Source organism: Miscanthus floridulus, chromosome 19 (genome assembly GCF_019320115.1).
Source record: "Miscanthus floridulus cultivar M001 chromosome 19, ASM1932011v1, whole genome shotgun sequence".
Lineage (NCBI taxonomy): Eukaryota > Viridiplantae > Streptophyta > Magnoliopsida > Poales > Poaceae > Miscanthus > Miscanthus floridulus.
Genome location: NC_089598.1, coordinates 14,249,822 through 14,273,186, shown reverse-complemented (window position 1 = coordinate 14,273,186; position 23,365 = coordinate 14,249,822). Strand labels below are relative to the sequence as shown.

The 23,365-nt window shown below is 45.5% G+C and overlaps 2 protein-coding genes across 5 annotated transcripts; both read left to right on the top strand.

The window, feature by feature from the left end:
• Positions 1–10,167: 10,167 nt before the first annotated feature.
• LOC136528699 (RNA-binding protein 2-like) lies at positions 10,168–14,488 on the top strand. Of its 2 annotated transcripts, XM_066521676.1 has the most exons (7): positions 10,168–10,306; positions 11,964–12,073; positions 12,153–12,507; positions 12,595–12,656; positions 13,893–13,974; positions 14,042–14,098; positions 14,272–14,488. In XM_066521676.1, exons 1-6 carry the CDS (start codon positions 10,213–10,215, stop codon positions 14,080–14,082), a joined length of 744 nt encoding a protein of 247 aa, XP_066377773.1. In that variant the 5' UTR covers positions 10,168–10,212; the 3' UTR covers positions 14,083–14,098; positions 14,272–14,488. The 2 variants fall into 2 exon arrangements, with proteins under 2 accessions (XP_066377773.1, XP_066377772.1); XM_066521675.1 differs by lacking the exon at positions 14,042–14,098.
• A 3,216-nt stretch (positions 14,489–17,704) lies between these two features.
• Positions 17,705–21,600, top strand: LOC136527372 (mitogen-activated protein kinase kinase SIPKK-like). Of its 3 annotated transcripts, none has more exons than XM_066520078.1 (9): positions 17,705–17,952; positions 18,069–18,153; positions 18,962–19,096; positions 19,251–19,475; positions 19,582–19,764; positions 19,872–20,077; positions 20,469–20,514; positions 20,619–20,707; positions 20,827–21,600. In XM_066520078.1, exons 1-9 carry the CDS (start codon positions 17,885–17,887, stop codon positions 21,206–21,208), a joined length of 1,419 nt encoding a protein of 472 aa, XP_066376175.1. In that variant the 5' UTR covers positions 17,705–17,884; the 3' UTR covers positions 21,209–21,600. The 3 variants fall into 3 exon arrangements, with proteins under 3 accessions (XP_066376175.1, XP_066376177.1, XP_066376178.1); XM_066520080.1 differs by having other exon boundaries at positions 17,706–17,952; positions 20,822–21,084; XM_066520081.1 differs by having other exon boundaries at positions 17,707–17,952; positions 20,788–20,960.
• The last annotated feature ends 1,765 nt before the right edge of the window (positions 21,601–23,365 follow it).

Genomic DNA, 23,365 nt, shown 5'->3' with positions numbered 1-23,365 from the left:
GCCTGCCAGCGATCAGACATATCTCTTGACCAAGATCATGGAGTAGTACTGAACAAGAAGATGTCAGATTGAATGCGCCATGTGTTACCGATGGATGCGTCAACCATCAATCCAGCGACCCAGATTATTGTGGCAAGTTTCTAGTAGTAGTTCAGTACTGAGAATCTGCTCTGTTTCCAGATGGTGAATGCAGTGGCCTTGTACAGTGCACACTATTACTATTCTAACTTTCTAAGATGCATGGATGCACCGAGAGCTTTCATAGAAACAGCTAACAACATGGCCGGTTTTCCTCGAAGCTAAGATGAGCCTATACCGTTATACCAAACAAGGAGCATGCCTGATTTTGACATATACCTGTATTTTTGTAGATGCCATGGCTTTAAATGGCTGCCCTCCTGTCCACTATATGATACTAGCTGGCACTATATGTGCTCATCACATTACTTCTGAAGTTCTCTGGGCGATAGGACGCCGAATTTATCAGATGTGCTGTAATTAACATCAAAGTACTACGGAGACATCAACGACTTGCATTGGTTCATCCGTTCCATCTGTATCAAATAAAAACCATGGATGTACCTAAAGATGGCAACGGGCCCTGATACCCGATACCCGACGGGTATTTGATCCATTAGGGGACGGGGATGGGATCATATCTTTATCCGCAGGCATCTAAATGGGCAAGAATCCATACCCGACGGGTATAGCGGGTACGGAAACGTTCCCTGTTTACCCGTCCCCGTTATCCGTTGGGGAACCCGACTATTTGAGCTGTCATGTGAGTATTAGACCCAAAGAAGCTCAACATAGGTATTTTGGTCCAAATCTGAACAGTCATATATATAGTTTGTGTGTTCTAGGAACCCTCGTTCAATTTTTCCTCACCATCTCCGCCAGCAGCACAAGCACGCCTGTCTCACGAGCGCTCGTGCCCCTCGCTTCCTCAGTTCGGTCTCTCTGCCACCTTTGCTCATCCTCCTCGCAACCTCGCTCCTTCTTCTCGGCATCTCCGAGACTCCGACACTTATACCCGGGTGAAGAAGAAACGTCTCCGATTGCAAAGCTACGACCCCAAGTGTCCTTGTTTATCGGGTATGCAGTACCCGTCGGGTATCTGTTACCCGACCGATACCCGACGGGTACGGGGATGGGCAAGAATCTATACCCGAGACAGTTAATGGGGATGGGGACGGGATGAATTCTCCGTAGCGGGGAAGAGAACGTTCCGGCAATACCCGACGGGTATATCCCCGTTGCCATCCTTAGATGTACCAACACTAGGCTTCAAGACGTACTATAACCTATTATAGAGAAGAAAAGCTCAAAACTTCTGTGTAAAATTAGGCAAACTGGTATAAACATGACAGAATAAAGCTAGTGAGGACTGAGGACAAGAAGATCAGGTGAAATTTATACATATATAAACGTTTTGTTTCACTTATTTTCAACATTAAAAACTCTACCCAAGTTGGTTGTTCCTGTCAGGTCATTAAAAAACATGTAGCTTAGTTTTATGATCAATGAACGACAGGAGTTAACGGTGACAGCTATTTTTTGGAAACGAACTTCAGCTGATGTAAATGAAAGAAATGGAACACGTACAACTATGAGAAGCAAGGTAGAGCTGAGTTAGTAATGTTTGGTTGGTGGCACAGGGTGGGATGGGAGGGGGATGATCCTACTTTGGAGCTATTTGGTTGAGAGGTGAGGCCGTTCTACCTTCGTCCTACCTGGGAATATTCTCAGTTGATGCCGTGACTCCCATCCCTATTTTTTGGACGGACAAAGTCGTCCTCCCTGGGATGAGCCACGACGGGGAAGACGAGCGTGGGCAGCGAGAGGTGGCGCATGTGGGTGAACTCTGGCACCGGCCATGCCGCGCGGTTCATCTCTGCCGCCAGCCAAGTCGCGCGGGCGAGGAAGAGGCGGCGGCGCGCGTAGGCCCGGCGGAGCAGGGGGAGGAAGAGGAAGAGTGAGCGAGGTTCGGCGCCACCGCGTGGGACAACCCTGCGAGCGCGGGGGCGGGATCCGGCCTTGTGTCGTGTGGCTGAGCTCGCCGGCGGAGGAAGCGCTCAGTGGCTCGCTGCCGAGCTCAGGGCAGAGCAGGGCCATGGCAGTGGGCGCCAGGAGGAAGAGATAAGGAGAGAGAGAGAGAGGAAGAGATAAGGAGAAGAGAAAGAAAAAGATTAAAAAAAGAAAAAAAAACTTACAAATGGGTCCCACCTGTCGGTAGCTCATCCCACTTTTTATGTCTCTGAACCAAACACAAAATGAGTCGATCCCGTCCCTCATCAACCAAACAGAAAATGGAGCCATCCCGTCCCCGTCCCGTCCCATAAATCAGAGACAGGACCGTCCCACTCCACCTTGACTCCCAACCAAACGCTACCAAGAGCACCTCTAGGAGTTACCCTAAACTTAATTCTCCTAAATCCTCATGTAGGGTACATTCTAACAAAAAAAATTCCCTCTAAATATTTCTCTTCTCTAATAGTTACCCTATATCAAATCAAATAATATACAGGGTGGACAACATGACATCTCAAATTTGAGAGGGGCCTGGTGCAAGCGATAGAGTCTTACCGTCTGTGACCGGAAGGTCCCGGGTTCGATTCGCGGTCTCCTCGCATTGCACATGTGAGGGTAAGGCTTGCCACTGACACCCTTCCTCGGACCCCGCACAGAGCGGAAGCTCTCTGCACTGGGTACGCCCTTTTTTTACAAGAAATTTAGTATGACACTAAATATAGGATGTTGAATAGGGGGGGACTGTTAGAGAGTGCCTTTGTTACAGAAATCTTAATTTTAGCTCTAGGGGATGAATAGGGGAACTCTTGGATGCTCTGAGGGCATGTTTGGTTAAGCTAGCCCAGATGATTTGAATGGCAAAAGGTATTACCTGAGAGTTGCCAATAAAATTGATGACTTTTAACTGGTTAGGCGAGTTGAATGAATTTATGTTTGGTTGGAAGACTATGCCTGAGAATACTAACAAAAGAAAAGAAACACTTCTTAATCTCTGTATATAATTTACTGCACACTATCCATATTTAGAAGGGCAGGCCTGGTGCAGTGGTGAGAGCTGTCTCACTGAGTCACCAAGTCGCGGGTTCGAAGCAGATTTTGCGGGGGGAAGGTTTGCCTCGGTTTTCCCCTTCCCCAGACCCCACTTATGTGGGAGCCTCCGGCACTGGGTCTGCCCTTTTTACACTATCCATATTTAGTAAAGTTATTAAGTTCCTCTTGAGGGAAAAAATATTCTAATAATAAATGTTTAATTAGGGTACTAATTGGTTTAGTCAACTACAATGCAGCGGTGCTCCAACCACAAAAGAAAAATAATATAATAGAATAAAAAAGAATAATGAGAACTTAAGAAAATAAGAAAAGAGAGGATAATCATATGAGCTAGCAAATATTCAGAGTTCAGAACTGAGACAGGTAAAGCTAAGGTAACAGGCAAGACAGGTTTAAGCATAGAGACGGGTAACTGAATCAACTGTTCAAATCATCCCACATGGAACAACGAATATGAAAAGGGACATACATGACAATGTTTAATTAGCAGAAAACATAGTTGGATGTCACATCGGCATATTCATATTTCCACAACAAGACAACCTTCATAATTTCTTTTAAAACAGCGCAATACAGTTCAGTACATTGAACAGAAAAGAAGGGGAAAACAGGAAAGATCATTCATCATAGACTGAGTTATGAAACAGTTGTGCAGGTTTCATCATAATTGGCATTTATTCATAACAAGACGAGTTAAACTCTCACAGGACCCATTAGCTCTTAAATACGAAGAACAGAACATTTGTGCAAACAGCGATAGTGCAGCTACCATCATGAAACATACAAGAATGGAGACATCCTTTCCTTATAAAACAATGAGTCAACATGAAGAGCATTCAACTGCCACAATCATTATTGAAATGCTTTGCATTGTACTTTGAGGTGCAAGATTACCTGACCATATAAGGTTCAGTAAACTCGGAAAGCCTACAGAAACGATATAAAATGCATAACATAAGCTGGCTTGCTCATCCGGTTACTTCAAATTATGCACTCATAAGAGAAAAAATGGACTATCCTATACCGGATATTTGCCATAATGAAGATTAAACACAAAGGGTGTTTCACTGGGTAGCTTAAGGCTGCAATCCTGGGATCTGAAAACTACAGCAGTCAGCAGACAACAGAGAGCCTTCCACTGTTCTCTGCAAGGTAGGTTCCACTACTCATCCACTGTTACTAACTGCTCAACAAATACGTAACTGACTAACTAATGAAACAACTCATCCATCAATAATTAAATTCTGCGATTCTGAATGCAGGATAGGATAATTTTGACAACTAATGAAACAAAGCATCTGATGCTGCATCTATAACTAAAGTAGAAGTGAGCAAATCCTTCACTGTCAATAGGATCATCATCATCATCCAAAAAGACACGTACCATCAGCAAATGGTCCAACATATATGCTACCTGTCAAGCAAACCAATGGCCACGTTTCGCACATGCTTTACGGCAGGTTCAGGCCTTCAGCCGCTGGCCCTCTGCGACCTCCTCTCATGCTGCGCCCATGGGAAGAACGGCACCGCCATGAGGCCAGTCACCTCCCAAGGCTTCTCACCACCTTCCTCCTGTGCACCAGCGTCACCATCGCCTCCGTTCGTCATCCCACCATTGTAATTGAACTCCGCACCATCAAGCGCAGACGCGCGTAGCATAACCTCCCCGTCACAAGCTCTCGCCTTGGGGTCACCATTGCCCACCACTGCCGACGGCTTAGCCGCGCCGTCCTCACTCTCCACTTCACCATCCGAATCGGTCGTCTTGGACTTGGACAAGGCGACGCCTCGCCCGCAGCCCGGCGGGTACCTCCTGACGGCCGAGACGCGGGGAACGCTCACCGCTGTCGCGGCCTTCCTTCCGTTCCCCACGCCACGATTGGGCGCCTGGGACCCGAAGGAGGCGGTTGCCGGGAGGGTTCGTCTTGCCGATGGTGGGGCGGTATTGGTGGCCGCGCGCGCGGAGGGGTTCGGGAGTGTGGGTTTAGTTTCGGCGGCGGCGGCGGCGGTGGTTGGAAGTCGGTGGTACGGCGGAGGCCCCGCCGCCACGTTGTGGGGGCGGCCGCAGCCCGGCGGGAAGCGGCGGACGGCGGAGGGCCTGCGGTTGCTGGCGAGCATCACGAGGGTGAGTGTGGAGCGGCCGTCAGGCGTGCAGCGTGCTCAGGCGAAGATTGCAGGAGAAGGATTTCATTGGGGTCCACCAGTTATCTTGTTCCTATTCTTTCCCCCAACTTCAGATTCAAAAGCAGGAAAAAGTCTCCTTAACTCCCCACCTATCATACTTAGTCTACTTCACTCCCAACTATGAAACCGTCTGTTTTAGCCCATGAACTATCTAAAACCGTCTGTTGTACTCTCTGGGCGGTTTTCAGCGTCGATTTTGCTACAGTAACAGTGAGTTGATACAGTACCAGTGGCTTGCTACAGTGCTAGCGGTTTTGAATTTCCTTTTTTTATTTATTTTTGGTGAATTTTTTAAAAATCATAGTAAATCATAGAAAAATCATAAAATAAAAAATATAATTTTATTGAACTCCACATGAGTAGATCTATATAGTGAATATATAATACGATATAGTTTAGTACAAAATTTTTCATTTTATGATTTTTCTATGATTTTTTAAAAATTCACCGAAAATAAATAAAAAAAGGAAATTCAAAACCATGGGTACTGTAGCAACCCGTCGGTACTGTAGCAATCCGTTGTTGCTGTAGCAAAACCGCCGCTGAAAAACCGCCCAGGGGATAAAACAGACGGTTTTAGATAGTTCAGGGGGTAAAACAGACGGTTTCATAATTAAGGGGTGAAGTAGACCAAGTATGATAGGTGGGGGGTTAAGTAGACTTTTTCCTTCAAAAGCACATCTTCAAAACTTATGACAAAAGGCGATATTTCTGCTGAATCTCATGCTATAAGTACATTCAGTTCCTATTAATAAAAATATTCTTTCCATTCAAAATCACAGTTCACTTTAGATTTATTCTAAGTTCAACTTTTTTGACTTTCATGACAAAGTTTTTTTTAATAAAAAAATATATTATACCATCTACAACTTCAAATAAGTACACTCTCAAGAGATTGCATGGTGAGTTATGAAACTAATTGGGTGGTATAGATGTTGATATTTTTATATAAATTTGGTTAAAATTAGAGAGACTCAACTTATGATAAAACTAGTGTTGCAAATACTGGGTTATAGTGCGTGCTATGGACTAGGTGTCGCTGAAAATACTACATATATTACCGCTATGAGCGCTATTTCGAACATTAGACTGTCTCCAATAAGGAGCCGCAAACGCAAAATCGGCGTCGCACAGTACTTTTGCATATCAAAATCACACTCCAACAGAAGACCCATTCAAGGAACCCATTTTGGGTACGACGCCGGCAAGAACGCAAAAAAGCGTCATCGAGGAGAGATGACGCAAAAATCTTGTGCCCATGGTGGTGGGCGCCGCCGTGCCAGGGGAGGGGGCGCTCGCCCAGGGCCGCCGCCAGGGGGCGCGCTCGCCCTAGCGCCGCCGGCCGAGGAAGGGGCTCCCGCGCCTGTGCCGGGGGGCGGGCACCGTGGACGCTCGGTCGCGGCTGCGGACACCGCCGAGGCCTGGCCGCACCGGAGCGCCGGCGTGAGCACCGCGGGGGCTGGTGGGGGGTGCGAGAGAGAGAGAGAGAGAGAGAGACGCACGGCTAGAGGAGGAGAGGGGCGAGGAGGGGGCTAGCCGCCGCCGAGGCCCAGCCGGGCGCGCCGCCACGCTGGATGGGGACGCAGAGGCGGGAGGAGAGAGCGAGGCGCTGCATGCCGTCGACCATGGCGGCCCAGTCGGCGGGGGAGGCTCGGTCGCGGGGCGTGCTTCCCCCGGCGTTGAGGACGCTGCCGGCCCCGAGGTCCGTGAGGGCGCGCGGCGTCGCGACGGTGCGCTCGATCTGGGCCATCTGCGCTGCCTTCTCACGCAGCGTCATGCAGCCCAGCAGGAGGGGCGCGGCGGTGGGTGGGCGTGGATTTGGGTCTGCCTGTTGGAGAGGAGATATTTGGGTCCGTGGCTTTTTTTTTTTTACTGTAGATGACCTATAATACCAAATGGGTGTTGTATTTGGGTCCTCTTTGTTGGAGTTAGTCTTAGCAATGCTAAAACTTTAGCGGTGACTTAACTTAGTGGTTAAATGTGCAATCAACCGACCTACCAAGTAATCAGCCCGTTCGTTGGTTGGTTTCTAGGCTGATAAGCCCGGCTGGTGCTGGTTTGTTGTGAGAGGAAAACACTGTTGGCTGGCTGATAAACCCTGGCTGAAACCAACAAGCGAACAGACTGAATGAGACCCAAACAAATTTCTATTCGTCCAAATGTAGCCTATTTATACATGGTGTATAGGCATGCTCATGAAACCTAGCATCTCCGGTTCTCCCCTCTATATTCTACAAGGCCATGCTTTGAGATCTGAACCTTTTTGTGCCAGCGTGATGATGGTGTGCATAGAGGCAATGATGGTCGTGAACTACGGCCCTCTTCGTTTCGCTGAAATTTGACTTATGCTGATTTGTTGTGAGAAGAAAATACTATTTGTTCGTTGAAAAATACTGCTGAAGTAGTTCAAGTGAACACGGTCTATGAATAATGACTATGAGGTACCAAGAGTGACTTCAATGCTAAACGGTAGATGACCTATAAGTCAAATCAGCATAAGTCATGGCTGTCCCCTATGCGTATGTGCAGCAGCCTCACTGCTAAACGGTAGTACAAGCAATCCAGCAATATTGTCCATTATTATGCATGTCCACGAATGAATCGGTCATCCATCTTTTCGCCCATTGCAGCTATTCAAAGCGAATATGGGAAGCAGTACGATCTTGGACCCATGAAAAATTTCCTAGCTGTGAAGGATGAAACAACATGGACTCTGTGGTCCAGTAGTGGCGTACGGTTGGGACGTCAACAGCTTCTCCATGTTAAGTAGTAAGATCGATGACGCTTCTCGTCACATGGGAGCTTTGGAGAGAGCAAAATGCAAGGATTTTTTAGCATCAATATAAATCGCCGACAGTGTTAATTGCAAAGATCAAGGAAGAGGCTCGACTATGGTGTAGTGCGGGCGCCAAGCGATTACGAGAAATTTTGCCTATGGATCAGGCCGTTTACCTCTTTTGTCTTGACGGCCTAAATCCCTCGTTTGGGCCCATTGGTTTGTTATTTTGGACTTTTCACTTGTACTTTAATTGTTTCCTGTTCTCTATCAATATATTTGCCTGGCATAATCCAGCCAGCAATTTTCGAAAAAAAAATCCAGCACCGAAACAAAAAGGAAGAATACGACAGTCAGCAACAAAGACAGATGCAATTCAGTAATGCCAAGCAATAATATGCATCTTTTTTGAGAAAACGCTAAATGCCCTAGCTCCGCTATAAAGGTCATTATAGCTTGCTAGCATATTTCTGAAGGCTCCACTAAATACCTTAGCCTTCTATTAGACAATAATTTAGAAAAAGGGAATATGCTAACTTTTATTTTAAAAAAGTGGAGTCGGCAACACAATGCAATACAAAGAAGATTTCTTTAATTTTTTATAGTAGCATGTATCTGAGAGCGGAAAACATGTAGTACTAGACTACCAGTGTACTGATCCCATCTATGCTTTGATGGCCGAGAGCATGCCATCTTGGGCGCGCAAGGAAATTGACTCTATATGTAGAAAATTTCTCTGGGCAGGCCGGGATGATTCAGTTAGAGGAAAATGTATGGTAGCATGGCCTTCTGCCTGTCTGCAGACTAACCAATCTGGGCGGCCTAGGTATCAGTGATCTCAGATTAACCGGCTTTGCCCTTCAAACCCGGTGGCTTTGGTTACAGAAGGTCGACCATGACCGGGCTTGGAGCCAGCTGCCGATAAGCACCGCGCCAGAGGTACAAGCATTCTTCAGGGCGTCCACTTTCACAGCCATCGGCGACTGCCGGCAAGCACTGTTTTGGGAAGATAGATGGCTGAATGGTGACTGCATCTCTGACATTGCCCTATATCTCGCGCAACTAGTCTCACTAAGAATCAGACAAAGACAAACAATCAGAGAGGGATTGACAGACAACAACTGGCATGGGTGCAAAGCATAACAGGGGCGCGAACTACTACGGCCATTGCCGAGTACATAGAACTGCGGAACATGATGACCAATGTTCAGCTCAGTGAGCAACCAGACAAGACAATTTGGCGATGGACACCTGATGGCCGCTACTCTACCAAATCTGCCTACACCATGCTGCACGCCGGGGCAACCAAGTTCGAGGGTCACTAACTAATCTGGAAAACCTGGGCGCCATTAAGGGTTAAGATCTTCATGTGGCTGGCATTCCGTCGCCGGCATTGGACAGCGGATCGCCGGAGAAGACACGGCTTGGACGCGCGAGACAATTGTTTCCTCTGTGATCAAGAGCAAGAGATAGTAGACCATATCGCTGCATCCTGTGCTTTCACCAGGGAGCTTTGGCACCTCATGTTAAGGCTCTGGGAAAGCAGACCCCGCAACCACAGCTAACAATCAGACGCCGGTGGCGACAGCTACGCGCACTTTGGACCGGCCAACAGCGAGCAGGTCTCGACAGCTTGTTCATGCTGATCTCATGGCAGGTCTGGAAAGAACGAAATGAACGAGATGATCCAGATAATCAGAGCTGAAACCGATCGGTGGATCGAGGCCGGCGAGGTAGGCTTGGCTGCACTTGCAGGTCGTTAGCTTAGGCAGCCGATGTCCATCTTGGTTTGTTTCCGGTCACAATGTAGCGCTCTTCAGTCGCTGTGGCGGTTAGACCGCTTGTAAATTATAAACTTTCTTCTTGATGCAATGATACGTAACACTCTTGCGTATTTCAGAAAAAAAAACTAGTGTACTGATCAAGTGAATTATTAGCTAAGTACTACCAAAACTAGGCAGTGTCACAACCTCACAGGCTATATATTTTGGACTCTTGGCCCAAATACGCTGCGTGGATGAGACCAAAGTAACATCCAGGCCTGCTCGATTCGAGGCCCAGTCGAATTTCTACGTCCAAAACAGGTCCGGAGTCCGGACCGCGTTTACGTTTCGCCCTGTCTTTTTACTCGGCTCACCCCGCCTGCAGCCTGCTCTCTCTCACTCTCGGCGATGGATGGGCGACCGCCGCCGCCGTACCACGCCAGGTCTTCCGCGCTTCCCGAGGCCTACGGCAGGCCCTTCGCCGGCGAAGAACACCCATCAGGTACGCCCGCCCCTTCTCTTCCCGTCCTGATGCGCGAAACCGAGCAGCCAAACCCTAACTACCCTAAGCTATTTGTCTGTTATACTCTGTTTGTATTCGGATCTGATCTGATTACAAGTGCGTATACATGTATACGTATTATTATGCCTACTAACTTCGATTTTATTTTTGCAAAAAACATCGGGTGTGTATTTGTAAACCCATGCCCTTTACTCGGTCCGCCCAGAAACTTCGTAGAACAAATTCAATTCTGCTGTAGCTAGTGCCCAGAAGAGTCTATGATTTACATTTGCAAGAGTACTGTGGAAGACCGATTTTCCTCATGTGTAGTGGAAGACTTTTTTCACGTGATGGAACTACTCCCAGCCTCTACACCAATGAGACATTAATTTGTTAGCCGTTGGATATTTTGTTTCTAGATATTTGACATGATGACCGAGTGAGTGACATTGGATATCTGATTGCTATATCTAGCTACTAAATAACTTTTATAAGTGATAAGTTTTGAGTAAATTATTAATTTAGTTATTGGAAAAAGTCTACCCACCTTTCATATTTGGTCTACTTCACCCCCCAACTATGAAACCGTTTGTTTTACCCCCTGAACTTTCTAAAACCGTCTATTTTACCCTCTGGGTGGTTTTCAGCGGCGGGTCTGCTACAGTAACGGTGTGTTGCTAAAGTAATGGTGGGTTTGAATTTCCTTTTTTTTTTACTTATTTTCAGTGAATTTTTGAAAAATCATAGTAAAATCATAAAATAAAAAATATAATTTTATTGGACTCCACATGAGTAGATCTACACAGTGAATATATAATATGGTATGTTTTAGTACAATTTTTTTTTTGTAGCTTTAGATTAATTGAAAAATCCAATTTTGTCTGTAATTAATTAGAATTTATCTATAACTAAGTTATACATAGTCCAATGAGTACGAAATTTTTACTATAGTTCAAACATACAATAATTAGCGTACCATAAAAATTTCACCACAATTGGACCATAGAAGCTGCAGCTATGAATTATTTCAATTAATTACAGACAAAATTAGATTTTCCAATTAATCTAAGGCTACAGTAAAAATTTTGTACTAAATGATACCGTATTATATATTCACTATGTAGATCTACTCATGTGGAGTCCAACAAAATTAGATTTTTTATTTTATGATTTTTCTATGATTTACTGTGATTTTTCAAAGATTCACCAAAAATAAAAAAGAAAATTCAAACCCACCATTACTGTAGCAACCCGCAATTACTGTAGCGCCGCTGTTACGGTAACAAAACCGCTGTCAAAAAAACCGTACGGGGGGTAAAATAGACGGTTTTAGAAAGTTCAGGGGGTAAAACAGACGGTTTCATAGTTGGGGGGTGAAGTAGACCAAGTATGAAAGGTGGGGGGGGTTTAAGTAGACTTTTTCCTTTAGTTATTTGTAAGACTACTTTTCAGGCAGAGTTATACACTGTGAAGATGAATATAGTACTCTGATACAATTTCATGCCTTAATGAGACATTCTTCATGTTTTTTTTTTGTTTCTCTTCCTTTTTCTTTTTTTGTTCTTGAGTTTTGCAATGATGTTTGTTCTTGGATTAGAACTGATTGACATGTTTTTTGTTTTCACTGGCTAACTTCTTAACTTCGTTTGATTGGCAGATTCCCGAGTTGGTTATCCTAGTTATCTTGCACCCGAGGGCTCTGTAGCATCTTACTATACTTCAAGACCTTCTGTTCTACCGGGTGGACCAGACGTTCTTAGAAACGATGTAATACAACTCAGCTTTTGGAGGATTCAGAGGAAAGGAACCACCTTTATTTGACAAATGACTTAGTTTTGTTCTACAGGTAATGTTGCAACCAAGAGCGTATGGTTTCGATTGTCCAGCAGGAGTGATGAATCCTGCTTTGGCTGGCCTGACTGGACTACCTGTTGGAGCTATGGCACGAGGGTCTAGTGCTTTGGAAGACCCGTCTTTGGCTGTGCTGAGTGGTCGTGCTCCAGCCAGGGCACTGGGACCTAGTCCTTTGAAAGAAGAACCGGATGTAGTAGGGAGAAGTTCTTCTCTAGGCACAGGTGCTAGTATTCCAGATGTTGAGCGCCACAGCTCACTTCCAAACTTTGATGGGCCCTCAGAAGATGAATCCAACATTCTTTTTATTGATTGTCTTCCTACTGATTGCACAAGGAGAGAAGTAGCTCGTATCCTTCCCGCTTAGTATTGTTCTGCATCATATTTCCTCATCTTTGTAAGTTTCATTTTTTGCAAGCCTTGACTTTTGCTGGAAGATTTGTTCCGTGTTTTTCCTGGCTTCAAGGACATCAGAGTAGTGCACAAGGAGCCCAGACGTGTAAGTGCTTGCCTTTTCAATGCATCATCTCGTCTCACTTGGAAAAATGGTTTAATTCTTCTTTGCTAGAATGCTACTTGCCCATTCTCTTGCAAATCTGAGCATTTTCACATAATTCATATATTTGAACTTGGCTTATGTTAAAGATATGGTTTATATAGTGCTCATTTTGAAAGCAAAAGAGCCGCATTTATTAGATTAAGAGGGGCGTACAGATTATGAAGACAAAAACAAGACACTGCACAAGCCACAAGGGGTCCTCAGATACAGATCTGAGTTTCTTAGCACCCATTTCTACCCATAGCCTGGCGATATCCTTGACTTGGCAAATGAGTTCTGTCACAACCTTTTCCATTTGTTGAAAGATTAGAGATCCTTGGATTGCTCTCTTTCCATATTATGTAGATGGTTGTCCTTATTACTTCATGGCCACTTGACATAGATCCATTTTGTCATGTCCATCAAATTTAGAGTGTTTTTACTTTCCAGTAGGTGGCCATTCTTAGAGAGTTGATTTCGTGCTTCATGGCCACTGAGGATACATCCATGACATTGTGAGTCCACCAAATTGGGGGTATTTCCTCTCGGTGTGGTTGTTTTCTAGAATTCTAGGAAGGGTGCTTGCATCTAGACTGCTACTGCATTCCAGACATCTAGGAGTAATGCAGTTAAGCACAGATGATAAGCTGTGGCCAAGGATTGTATGCATGATGGGGAAAAAATATTTTTGGGCCCTGCCCTGGCTAGTAGCCCATCAGCTGGCAATATCTTTCCTTGACTACTAACCAAGCAAAGAACATGCATTTCGAGGATGGGGGGTCCAAGACTCATATGGTCTTCATGAAATCTGCGGTGGTTTTTTGATGACATTGAGATCACTCACCATGTACTAAGTGAATGCTTATACACTGGAATAAATATTCTTTCCCTACATGGAAACAAAACAATTTTTTAATGAACATATATGGAACAAGAAAGTACTAGTGCAATATATTTATTGTATGTAAAACCCCTGTCAAGTTCGCTACTCTAATGTATTTCTTTCTAGGCCATTTCTTCAAATTCTTAGGTGCTGACGTTAACATCTGCTGCTCTTTGTGTAATCACAAAAGCACAGAGCCCTTATTTACTTTGGTGACTTATTACTGTAATAGTGGTGGTGAATTTTCAAGTGCCGTCTTTTAGTGTTATTTTGAGTCAACTTTATGCATGTTATTTTCGTGCTGCTTCTTGCAGAGTGGTGACAAGGCTTATGTTCTGTGCTTTGTGGAGTTTGAGAATGCAAAATGTGCACGTGTTCCTATGAAAGAGTTACAAGGTTCCAATTCTACTTCCTTTGGGCTTTGGTTTGTTCATGTTTTCATTTTTTCTGCATATTCTTGTAGTGGAGTGGAGGCATATTCTTTATTTGCACAATATAGTCTGAATATGAGCTTTCAGAGGTATGAAACATATATGCAGTTATCTTCATGTAATCCTTTGAGATCCTTGCTGTGCATGGATAGTTTTCTTTCCAGCAGTTAAGGGACAGTAACCCTACCTCTTTTAGCACGTCAAGTTTCAGATAAGTTTGCTGAGACTGAACTTCCACCTGACTGATCATTTTATTTTGCAGGATACTGCTTTGATGACCGGAAGCCTGACAGCCCCTGTCTTAAGATCCAATTCGCAAGGTTCCCTTTCACTTTGCCTGCCGCCCAGGATCATAGGAAGCGGTAGCAGTGTAGCCTGTGCAGTGGGCACCGTAGATGGTGTATGATCAGCCATTCAGCCTGTATGTAAAACTGTTTTAGTGAGCTGTTAAATGAAGATGCCTACTGTCAGGAGTCTCCTGTGACACCAACACATGGAATGAGAGGAATGCGCCTTTGTTTGGCCCCATTCGTGCCTTCTTTTCTATCATAGATTTTTGTTTTCGCTACCATCAAAATATGCTAGCGATAATTGGCATACATATTAACTGGTGGTGAGCACTGTACATGACGGCAGGTAAATGCCAAAAGCTTCAAGTATTCTGAGAAATGAGGATGACACCTTGTCGTGGATGCCGATCTGATCCCACTATCTCCACCAAGGTCCAGACTTCAGAGCTGTCACTCTTTTATGCAAGTATAAGCAAGTTGCTATCCAAGTCTTCAGCATCCGGCACAAAAGCCTTCGCCAGATGTCATGGTCACTCAGCTCCTCATCCGTGCGAATCTGAAGGCGGCGTGCGGACGACGGAGAGGTCAGCGGCGACCCCGGGTCGGCGAGGAGGACCTGCTTGTCCGGCGCATCCCGCCGTCGTCGTCACTCTGGACCGGAAACTCGCCGGAGTCTTGTGGTCCGGGGAGTGGCGGAAAATCTGGCCGCAGTTTGCAGGCTACTCGTATCCGTCGCCAAGTGCCAACGTGTTTGCCGTGGCCACTCAGCAGTCTCCGGTGGCTTGGTGACGTTTTGCTTGTGAGGTCAGTCCGGCCCGGCCGTCCCTTTTGCTGGTTGCCGCTGGTAACCATGCTTAGGCTATCTCTAACAACAACATTCAAAATAAAGACTCATTCATCATTTAGATAGTGCTACAAATACATGGTTAAGCTATCTCCAAGAACAACATTCAAAATACAAGACTCATTTATCTTTTAGGTAGCGTTATAGGCAAAAGGTTAAATACTTATTCGGCATCTTCTCCAACAAGACCTAAAAAAGAATCTTTTCTGTAAATGGGTTTTCAGGAGAGAGGATGTCCATATTTAGGTTGTGCCTCTTAGGCAACTCAAAATAGATCTCCCGTATAGATACTCTGTTGGAGGCTGATTTTAGATATGTTGTTACGCATTTGTTGTTTGGGTGTTCTTATTTGCCTATCCATCCACGGTTCAAGGGGCATTCCGATTTCGGCGCTTGCAGAAATGATAAGAGAGGGACGGCACCATACCACTTGCACTTGCACAGTTTGATGTTCCAGGGCACTAGTAGAGAATTAGAAAAAGCAACATGTTGCCAATCATCAGTGCATGGGCTCTATATAAGTGTAGATACGGCGGCGGCGGCGGCGCCCTGGGCCGCCCAATCCGGGACTCCGGAGGTTGGAGATTGGAATGGTGCAGGCCTGTCATTGGCACGAAAGCTATCTGCTGCCGTCCATGCCAGGGCAGAGGGCACACTGACGCTTCCAGGATCTACATAAGGTAGAGAGGTACCACCAGGCCTTCAGTCTTGCAAAAGTAGACAAGTAGTCAAGCCATTTTCTCAGGACAGGTGCTACTCTCATAATTCCTCTCTCTCAAAAGATTAGCAGTAAGGATGGCAATGGGTAAATCCCCATCGGGTATGGCCACCTCAGACCCATCCCCGCCATAAAAATTTGGTACCGCCAGAATACCCATACCCGCCATGGGTGGGGAATTTTTCCCAGACCCATACCCGGCCGGGTAAATCATACCCGGCGGGTCACCCATACCCGCCAATAATTTATTCATGCACATGAAAATCAACAATTCAACAGCAACCACCACTAAGTAGAGCACATAAAATTAGACAAATAATAGCATATCACCGTTCTTGCTCGAGTTGCTCTGTCGCCGGCATGGCGTGGCGAGTTCTTGATGCTTCGATGCGATACGAATACGCGAGACGAGGTCATGAGGGGTGGGCGGGCGGCGTAGTTTTTTTTCGGCGGCGGCGTCGTTTTTTTTGGCGAGTGGTGATTGCGGTGCCAGGCTGCCAGCGCCGAGACGAAGTAACGACGCGCTTTACTCACGCGCCTATTTTTTCGGCGGTGGGAGGCCAGGCGTCGAGCCTCCCTCGAGCGGTCGAGGGCTCCAGCGGCCAAGTCGTCAGGCGGGACCGGTGGGTGAACCTAGGGTTTTACATGGGCTGGTGGGCTTATTTAGTTTTGGGCCGGGTATTTTTCACCCATGGGTAAACGGGTACGGGGATTGCTGGAAACATACCCATGCCCGCGTACCCGATGGGTGAAGGGTTTGGTCCATTTACGTACCCGTGGGTAGTGTGTTTAGTCCATATTTAGACCCTAATAGAGTAAATACCCGTCGGGTATCGGGTCGCGGGTCCCCATTGCCATCTTTAATTAGCAGAGAAGGAGACAAAAACTCCATCTCTTAATGTTGCTCGGCTTATTAGGGACCCATTTAGTTCGTAGTATTTCTCAAAGCTAAAGCTCTTCAAAAATACGGCTTACAGAGAGTCGAGAAGGAGCTCCGGGCCCACAATCAGAGGTCAATGTTCACCCTGTACAAATGTACAATCCTTGTCCTTCTCGTTGGCTCATCAATTTTCACCGAAACCTTGTCTAGATTTCATTTCAGTCCTTTTGGGCATGGTTTTCAATGGCATTGACTCGATAGCACACGTGCCGGACACCAATTATGTCGTGCTTTCAGATTTGAGAATAACGGAGAGAGAGGAGGAAAAGTAAGCACAAGTTCAGAAAAAGCAGAGCCTCAAAAGGAGAGGAGAGGAAGGCGGTCTCCAACAGTGTTGCGAAACCTAAACTTAGTCCTCGTTTGCAGGGCTTCTTCACCGGTTTTAGAAGCCGTTTGGAGCCGTTTTCTATTAAACAGGGTAAAATAAAATAGCTTTACTTGTGAAGCTCCTAAAAACATGCTCTCACAATGATTTGGGGTGGGATGGAGCAAAAAAAAAAAATGGCTTCTCCCGGCTCCTCCTCCAGGCCCCTAAATACATGCTCTCACAGGGAAGCCATTTTGCCAAACGGTTTACCAAAACCGCTTCAGCTCCACCGGTGGAACTGTTCGTGGAGCTAAAGCAAAAAAAAAAAAAATGACTTCACTAGTGAAGTGAAGCCCTGCCAAATGAGGCCTTAAAATGAGTCTCTAGTATAATACATGTAACATTCAACAAAGTACCTAAATAAAAGACTTATTTTGTTGGTCAGAAAAGACATAACCTAAATTTGAGTATTCTCTCTTCTGGAGATCTATTTGCAGAAAGAATTATTTTTTTTTAGATCTTATTGTTAAAGAAGATTAAAAAAATAGATATTAAACTATTTGTCTAGCGAACGAATCTTTTATTTAGGGTCGTCTTCGTTGTTCGTTGGAGACAGTTAAGCGCTGCAGTGCTGCGCTGGGCCGAAGGTGCCAACCACTTCAGATTCCCGAAGGAGACCACCAGCTTTGCACAACCAGCCCGTCCACTCCCCTCCTTTCCCCCGCGCGTCTGCTCCGTGCTCCGGCGAGGAATCCGGCGCCGGCGCCGGACTTCCGATGGCGACGCCACGGAAGCCAATCAAGCTCACGCTGCCGTCCCACGAGACAACCATCGGCAAATTCTTGTAGGCTTTCAGCTTTCAGCTTCCCCTTTGCTTTCTTTCTCGGCTCTTTTCTTGTTCTGCTGATTAATCGCCTGGCCTTGGTTATTGGGGCTCATCAACCTTTGGGTTCCGGGCAGGACGCACAGCGGGACGTTCAAGGACGGGGATCTGCGCGTCAACAAGGACGGCCTCCGCATCGTCTCGCAGAGTGAGGGAGACGAGGTAAAGCCGCCCCGCACCCAGGACTAAAAATCGCGTCTTGGCGTCATACGTCTGGAAATCGTAGGATCGGGATAGCTAAAATTGGCTCTTGTATTGGTTTCTCTTGAGAGCGCTGAGATATGAATGATTGTTTCGTCAGGTCAGGTAGAGATAGGTGTTCTGAATTCACATTTTAATAAGCTCTGTTTGTTCGTGGAATTGGTACGCGTACACCCTGTCTCCGGGAATCTGGACGTTGCTTAGTGATAATTACGTCGCATTTTTTTTTCCATATTTCTTCACGGTAATATAAAGCAGCTGGCAAGCATGGAGATATTTTTGGCAAAGTTTCTGCACTACTAGCTTTTTTCACTTCACAAAAGCTTCGTAACAGCATGTCTGCATATGCTGTCGTTTCCGTCCCCTAATTATCTAATCAAGATACTGATTTGGGGAAAACGATATGTAGCCTTGTGGCATTTTTACGACTTTTTCAATTTGATGACTGGGCCGCCATCCATTGGTACTCTAATTAAGATACTAGTTTATGGAAAACGATATGTAGCTTTGTGGTTTCTTGACAACTTTTCCGATTTGATGAGTGAGACACAAATAAGGCACTAGCAATAAATATCTGTACGAGCTATGGCCTACTGGAATTATATATGTATCTGTTAGCTGAAATTGTTCTGAATGGGACTATTCACTTGCTTATAATGGGAAAATGTTCTCATACCATTGTTGGTGTTTTACTCTCTATTTATCTGTTATAAAAATTTCTGACACTATTCCCACATTTTTTTCCTGACATGTTCAAAATGTTCTTCAGGCTCCTCCTATAGAGCCACTGGATAGTCACCTGAGCTTAGATGATCTAGATGTTATAAAAGTGATTGGGAAAGGTAGCAGCGGAAATGTGCAATTGGTCCGCCACAAATTTACTGGCCAGTTTTTTGCTCTGAAGGTATTTCTGATGCAATCATTCTTTGATGCTGCTTATTTATGGTTCTTTACAGTTAAGAGTCTTAGTATGATCTCTGTATTGTATCTACTTTGTGTAATCTTCCTAACTGTTGTAAATGGTTTTTGCCTTGATCGTTCTGCCACTGTGTTTGCAGGTTATTCAACTAAATATTGATGAGAAAATACGCAAACAGATCGCCAAGGAGTTGAAAATAAACTTATCAACGCAGTGCCAATATGTTGTTGTGTTCTATCAGTGTTTCTATTTTAATGGCGTCATTTCTATTGTTTTGGAATACATGGATGTTGGCTCCCTTGCAGATTTCCTGAAGACTGTTAAAACGATTCCAGAGGCCTACCTTGCTGCTATCTGTAAGCAGGCCAGTGACATGTGGCAGAAGCTACAAATAGTCTTTCCGCTAAAATTAAAATGCTACACTATCATTACATGAACCTTATAATTGAAATTGCACCTTTCTTGTGCAGATACTAAAAGGACTGATATACTTGCATAACGAGAAGCGCATTATACACCGAGATCTGAAACCATCAAATATATTGATAAATCATAGGGGTGAAGTAAAAATATCTGACTTTGGTGTAAGTGCCATTATTTCTAGCTCCTCTGGACAACGAGATACATTTATTGGCACACGCAACTACATGGCGGTTAGTGCAAGATTTACAGCTCACAGATGTGTCTTCCAGTTTGAAGTGAAATAAATTGTATTTTATTAGCTCTGATGGCCCAAAGCAATTTTTTCTGTTCTTGATAGCCAGAAAGAATCGATGGAAAGAAACATGGTTCTTTGAGTGATATCTGGAGTTTGGGACTAGTGATACTGGAATGTGCAACCGGCAACTTTCCATTTCCTCCTTGTGAAAGCTTTTATGAACTTCTCGCAGCTGTTGTTGATCAACCACCACCATCTGCACCATCGGATCAGTTTTCGCCAGAATTCTGTGCGTTCATTTCTGCATGGTAATCTTACTGCTCTATACCAATGCTGCCTATAGACGCCCTTTTTTTTAAACAACTGGCAGGAGTTCTGGCTGGCCTATAGACACCCTTACCTGTGGTTAAGCTACTCGACATGTTAGCAATTATTTTGGCATTGGCAATTTTGATCTACTCCTATTTTAAAATGCCATCATAGGGGTGCTTGCATTTCTTGTTCATGGTTTTATTGCTCAAGTCAAAATGCCTGCTTTGTATATTACATATGCACCGAAAAGCATATAGAAGGTAATACCAAAAAAGTTTGGATCATATGTTTCTGTCTTGGTATACTCTATCTGCAGATTTGTCCAGCTATGTAATCTGTCCAGAGAAGGTTACTATCTGATGCATATGTTTTCATTGTGATTTTCAGTCTCCAGAAGGATGCTAATGATAGGTCATCAGCACAAGCCTTATTGGTAAGCCAAAAAAAAACAGCTTCACATCTTCATGTCATTTCAGGAATGGTCTGCAAGACTAAACCACTTATCTTACCCTTCCCTTCCTGTTGTCTTCGACGCAGGACCATCCATTCCTGAGCATGTATGATGACCTGCATGTAGATCTTGCTTCGTACTTCACTACCGCAGGATCTCCCCTTGCCACCTTCAAGTAATAACAGTGTCCTTGTTGTTCTTTTTTTCTGTATCCATTTTTGCGCACAGAAGTGATACATTTTCTTTTATATACAGTTCCAGGCAACTCTAATTTTTTGTCCTCCTTAAGCAAAGGGTGTGGCGACTGAATCCAAGCATGGTGGATCTCCTGGAAGGACTGGTAACACCTCTGGAAGCTGATGATGTCCAGAGCTGTAGTTTACTGACACGAATGTTCGAGACCCCCCTGCCCCCACTTCTCTCTTGTTTCCATTTTCGACAAGGCTTGGGTTGTGTAATGATCTTGTGTGTGTCATGTGATTGGTTCCATCACTACATATATGACATACATGTACAGCATTTTAGGATGAATGAGCACAGAAGTTTTGCCTACCTGTATATCGGCAGCACCGTTTGGTCATGTTTGTTTCACCTTGTAATGTATTGGCTCAGTTATTGGATTGGCCATTATCTAATTTGGTGTATGAGTCAAAGTCCAAATTTTCTTGTATCCTGATGTCTTTTTTTTTTTTGTTTAAAGACTCGAGACATTCCGGTATCGGTAATGCTAGGTATAGGACGTCCGTCCGCCCGAACGGTGCCGATGGTGGGCTGCAACGCAGCCCAACAACATCTTATCTGCTTGTCCAATCGTTCTAAAAAAAACTTACCTCTACACAGTGCCGTGACAGCTCTCTGTGACTGCGCTCCGCCACGCCGCCTCGGCGACGGCGCTCTCCACCATGCCTCCCTCTCCATCGTGCCTTCGCTCCGCCGGTCGGCATCTCCTCCGCGCCAGAGCATGGCATGCAGCCCGTCTTCCTCCCTCTCCACCGCAGGCTTCTCCAGCGCACTGACCCGCTGCAGCCTTCTCCACCGGAGCAGCGAGCTCCGCGCCACTGGTGAGCTCTACACTGATGAACTCCATGTGTCGACGTGCCTCCATTCCCAAGCAGCAAGATGTTGCGCTGAAATCGCACGTTGCAAACGTATGTTTCAAGTGTTTCAGAGGTATGTTGCAAATATTTCATATAGATGCTGCAAAAGTAGATCGGGATATTGCATATGCTGCAAGTATTTTAGAGGCATGTTGTAAGCATTTTGATTTGGATGTTGCATATGTTTCACACATGTTGTAAGAGTATGTTCCAAATGTTTCAGCTGTTTTATTTTTATGTTGCAGTAAGTATTTCATATTGTAAGTGTTTTATCTGGATGTTGCATATGTTTCACACATATGTTGCAAGTGTATGTTCCAAATATTTCATCTCCTTCAAATTTATGTTGCATTTAAGTGTTTTCATGTTGCAAGTGTTTCGTGTTTCAGAGGTATGTTCAGAGAGTCATGGAGGCACGGCCCGGATACTGCAAGAAGGTACACGGCGAGCCGAGGGCCGGTAGATGGGGCGCACGACGCACATGGGGTCCTATGGATGGGGCGTGCTCGTCCTCATCCGGGCTCTCGGGTCCCGCCCGCGCGGAGAGAGGAGGGGGTCAGGGGGAAGGAGTGACGAGCACAACTAGGGTGCGGGTGTGGGGTAGGGAGAGGCGGACAGGAGCGGGTTTCACGTGCGAGGTGGGACGAGGTAGACGGGGGACGGACATGCACACGCAACAACGATACAGCGCAGCGGCATGTGCGGGTGAGCGGGCTGGGGTAGCAGCATGTGCGGGGCGTCCAGATGCGGTCATCTATTCCGGACGTCCGGGCGCTGTAAGTCCCTTCCAGTGCATATTATGGTGGCGTTCAGGGTTGAAGGCATTTTTGTTGAGGGGAAGGGTTGAAGACATTTGTGTTGTACTGTTGTGTAGGATCTACAGGAAGATAAAGAAGGCCTAGAGGGGGGTGAATAGGCCTGTAAAAATTCAACTCAATACTCTATTAGAACATAGGGCGGCACTGCCGGCCTTTCAGGACGGCACTGCCGCTCTATGAAAATAAATCTAACACAACTGAGATTTTACAGAGATGAACCTGACACCACTAGATGCTTAATCCTGCAATAGACAAACAAGGTCCAGTTCGAAGACTGAATACCACAGAAACTCCACACAAGCATGGATCGAGCAACCAAACCCTAATAACAGCTAGCAATGAGCTAAACCAGCAAGTAAACAAGATAAAGCACGTGAGACACAAGATTTATCCCAGGGTTCAGCTCACCACAAAGGTTTGCCTAAGTCCACATTGTTGAGGGAGCCACAAAAGGCTTGGGCTTGCCACAAAGGCTTGCCTTACCCTCATTCTTAAATCAAGAGAGCAAACTCTTGAGGTGAGAGGTGATTTCTTAGCTTTTGAATGAGGTTACAAACCTCCCAAGGATGCCACACGAGTTAGCAAGCACAAGGGCGACGCCTAGCCGGCTAGAGCAAGCTCCAAGAGTAAGAAACCCTAGAACCGCCGGCCAAACATGAACCAAATGCTCTTAGACTCTGGGAATCAGTGGATCTGCTCTCCAATCGAGTTTTGCTGCCTTTTTCTCTCAAGTTTTTGATGGTTGGAATCAAGGATTTGCTTGAGGGATGGTGGAGCAACAATGGAGGAGAGAAGTGAGCTTTGGTTCTGTCTTGTTTCGAGCAGAATGACTGAGTGAAGAAGATGACCGTTGTGGGCCGGGCCTGAAGGGTATAAATACCCCTTGAGCCCAACAGTCAGTTAAGGGTGGCATTGCCA

Coding starts and splice junctions, on each gene's coding strand:
- LOC136527372 (XM_066520078.1), top strand. CDS start 17,885: ATGGCGACGCCACGGAAGCCAATCAAGCTCACGCTGCCGTCCCACGAG. Junction 19,097..19,250: donor GCCAGTTTTTTGCTCTGAAG/GTATTTCTGATG, acceptor CTGTGTTTGCAG/GTTATTCAACTAAATATTGA. Junction 20,078..20,468: donor TGTGCGTTCATTTCTGCATG/GTAATCTTACTG, acceptor TGTGATTTTCAG/TCTCCAGAAGGATGCTAATG.
- LOC136528699 (XM_066521675.1), top strand. CDS start 10,213: ATGGATGGGCGACCGCCGCCGCCGTACCACGCCAGGTCTTCCGCGCTT. Junction 12,074..12,152: donor CAGACGTTCTTAGAAACGAT/GTAATACAACTC, acceptor TTTGTTCTACAG/GTAATGTTGCAACCAAGAGC. Junction 12,657..13,892: donor TGCACAAGGAGCCCAGACGT/GTAAGTGCTTGC, acceptor TGCTTCTTGCAG/AGTGGTGACAAGGCTTATGT.